Source organism: Kryptolebias marmoratus, linkage group LG22, assembly GCF_001649575.2.
Source record: "Kryptolebias marmoratus isolate JLee-2015 linkage group LG22, ASM164957v2, whole genome shotgun sequence".
Taxonomy (NCBI): Eukaryota; Metazoa; Chordata; class Actinopteri; order Cyprinodontiformes; family Rivulidae; genus Kryptolebias; species Kryptolebias marmoratus.
The window spans coordinates 17,584,210-17,587,106 of record NC_051451.1 but is presented as its reverse complement, the minus strand read 5'-3'; the positions used below and the strand labels follow the sequence as shown (position 1 = coordinate 17,587,106).

The 2,897-nt window shown below is 41.8% G+C and overlaps 1 protein-coding gene across 2 annotated transcripts in view; it reads right to left on the bottom strand.

Annotated features, from left to right (window-relative positions):
* Nucleotides 1-2,897, bottom strand: part of pgbd5 (piggyBac transposable element derived 5) — a 22,385-nt gene that overhangs the window by 4,167 nt on the left and 15,321 nt on the right. Inside the window, exons 6-7 of one of the 2 annotated variants that reach the window (XR_003039917.2) lie at nucleotides 2,306-2,411; nucleotides 298-2,151 (exon numbers count right to left, since the gene is read on the bottom strand). Coding sequence is in view for 1 of the 2 variants with exons in the window: in XM_017427372.3 (XP_017282861.1) it covers nucleotides 1,956-2,151; nucleotides 2,306-2,411 (302 nt within the window). In the remaining variant the exon portion in view is untranslated. Of the gene's footprint in view, nucleotides 1-6; nucleotides 2,152-2,305; nucleotides 2,412-2,897 lie in introns of those variants that run through there. The other variant, XM_017427372.3, reaches the window with a different exon arrangement.

The following is a 2,897-nucleotide window of genomic DNA, read 5'->3' as shown; positions in this document are numbered from 1 at the left end:
GGGGGGGGGGCGGAGTGCTCGAGTCTGGCCTGTGAACCGTTCAACGTGTCACTGGAAGAAGTCGCCACACGTCGAGCCATGCTGACATAACGAGCACACGCCTAAACTTTTCACGGAAGGTCTTCATGACAAATTCCAGCACGTGATCACCATTGAAGCAAAGGACAGGGGAGCCCTTCTGTGAGCCACAGACAGCAGTATGGTAGTTATTAAAGCTCGGGAAAGAAGAAACAAGCCTACACGCAAGTAATATATATATATTTTTAAACGCTCTGATTGTGAGCAAATGCCACTTACAGGATGTGAAACAAGCCTCCTCGTGTCACGTCTGAAAAGAATTTCGTTAATTCACTCCAGCGCTAACGCAATTCTCCCATCTTTCTGTTGCCGTTGAGATTTATTTTCAGAATAAAAGCCACCAGTGATTCATTTTTATTCCTTGGACGCACAGTAAATCTGGCTAAACATTAACACGCAAACAAATCTCCGTTCAGTGGCCGAGGCTGAGCTCACCGCCCGGCAAGTACATTTTACTGCAATAAATAAAAAAAAATTAAAAAAAGAGGAAATGATTTATCTTTTAGTGAAATAAAAAAGTGCTGCTGAAGCGTGATGTGAACCGAGCTAAACGCCCAGTTCCTCATGTCAATTCTTTCAAGAGTGATGTCATTTTACACGGGCGCCGAGTTTTATGCCAAAGCTGGCACAAAAAAAACAATAATTATTGGCTGCCATGAAAGGCGGGTGATCATGTAATTCCCTGTCTATACTTGTCTGTTTGTTGGCAGAACATCCCATGTAGCACTGAATGGGTTTTTAATGAAACTCTCAGAAAGTAATCATTAAATGTACGTTTACGGCTAGTTAACGTCTGGAGTCAAAGCTGTTCAAGATGGCTGCCACAGCCAACCAACACATCACTCGAGATCTTTATTTAAAGCGATGGCATGCCAGGTGGGTGATATGCATTCCCTTGGGAAATTCTAGTTTCATCATTTGTGTGAAGCTGGGAAACATTCAAACCTTGTCTTTAATGAGATAAATTCTAAAAAAATAAAACCTAAAAGTTCCGACTTTAATTTTTGTGTTCTTTCTTTTAATGGCTGTAAAAAAAGCTGCGAGGGACCTTTTGATTTTTAACGCCCTGCTGCGTGTGGCTTCACCTTCGCTGACGGCCGTCCAGTAAAGCAAACACAGTGTGCAAACAACACAACACATTTTGGGTCACGAGTGCCACACATTTACATCCTCAGGCTCAAAGTCACACACACACACACACACACACACACACACACACACACATACGCACACACATAAATGGCAGTTCCACTTAATAAACACACACAAAGCTCACCTGGATCAGAAATCATCTTCACACTAAACAACAGAACATCACGATCCAGATTCTTGATGCATGCAGTGTCCAGTTTACTCTGATTTTTACGTATTTGCTTTTTTCAGAGTATAAATAGTGAGCTCCTTGCAGCCTTTTTAGCCTAATGGATTCAAATACTCGCCCAAGGGAATCATTCAGGCTCACTTGTGACAATTTCACTCTTTCGTACACGACAAGCCGACATCGTTTCGGAGTGAAATCGTTTTCTCAATCCCTTCTTCATCCCTGCTTCTGCTGATAAATTCTTAGCAAATCAGTGTCGTTAATATTACCGTGTGGTGTGCAGTTTTTGTGTTAGTGATTATTTACAGGAAAAAAAAAAAAAAGGAACCCAACTACAGGGAAACAGATAAGAGCTTGGCACTGATTTGGTTTTCTCACACTGATACAGACTGACGAGTCTGTACGACCAAGTGTAAATGAATGCATGGAGGACTGTGTGTCTGTGGTTTTTATATATATATATATATATATATATATATATATATATATATCTTTATATATATATTTATATTTCAGTGAACTCCTTTCGTCTTCATAATCCTCCTCCTCTTCTGTCTCACTGTGTGGGGGAGCAGTCGTCTAGATCCAGCAGCTCTCGGACCAGTCTCTCTCCGAACTGCGCTCGGCTGTAGCGCTTCACCGTGTAGACGTCGGACATCTTGTAGAGGATGTACGCGTTGTTGATGGCGATGCTGATGCTCAACCAGAACACCTGCTGCCAGGTCTTGTTGGGCTTATGGAAGATGAAATACCTGGGAGAAAATAAACGATAAAAATAAACAAACGGCTGCTTACTGCACAGTTTCAACTTTAAGGTTTTAAAAAGATCGAAATACACGGAGCCTAAAAAAAAAAAAAATCCTCTTTTCGCGGTTGTGAGGTCGTGATTTTTGATGTGGCGCATACTTGCTGTACTTGTCGTCGTATTTGCAGATGTAGCTGAGGTGTGCGGCAAACGCCTCAACAGCCAAGGGACACGGGATTTCTCCACTTTTCCTCTTAATGATTATACCTGCCACAAACACACGGAGAGCGATAGGAAACTCAAGATCCGAGCTGTAAATTCAGTCAGCTGTACAGACGTTGTGCTACGATTCGGTGTGAGTGTAGCTGAGACTCATTCACAACACGTACTACAGGTGCTACGAACTGTGCAGGATCTTTGCTGAAGTCAACCCTGTTCGTCTGTTAGCAAAATATCTCACAAACCACCGGACGGACTGTATTGATACTTTCAGGAAGTAATCATTGGATATAAATCTACACCTGATTAGTTTTTGGAGCCAATACAATTTAAGATGTCTGCCATAGACAACTAACCTTAGAAGACACAAAAATGGCTATAATTCGATCTGTTTTGCAGATACTGAGCTAAAATTTGATGTTGTTGTAGCTGAGAGTCATTCACAACCCAATCTGAGCACAATATGTCCCTATTTTTTAATGTTTGACCCAGGGGTGGAAATTAAAAATTTTGTCCACCAGCCATAGTGGCTGG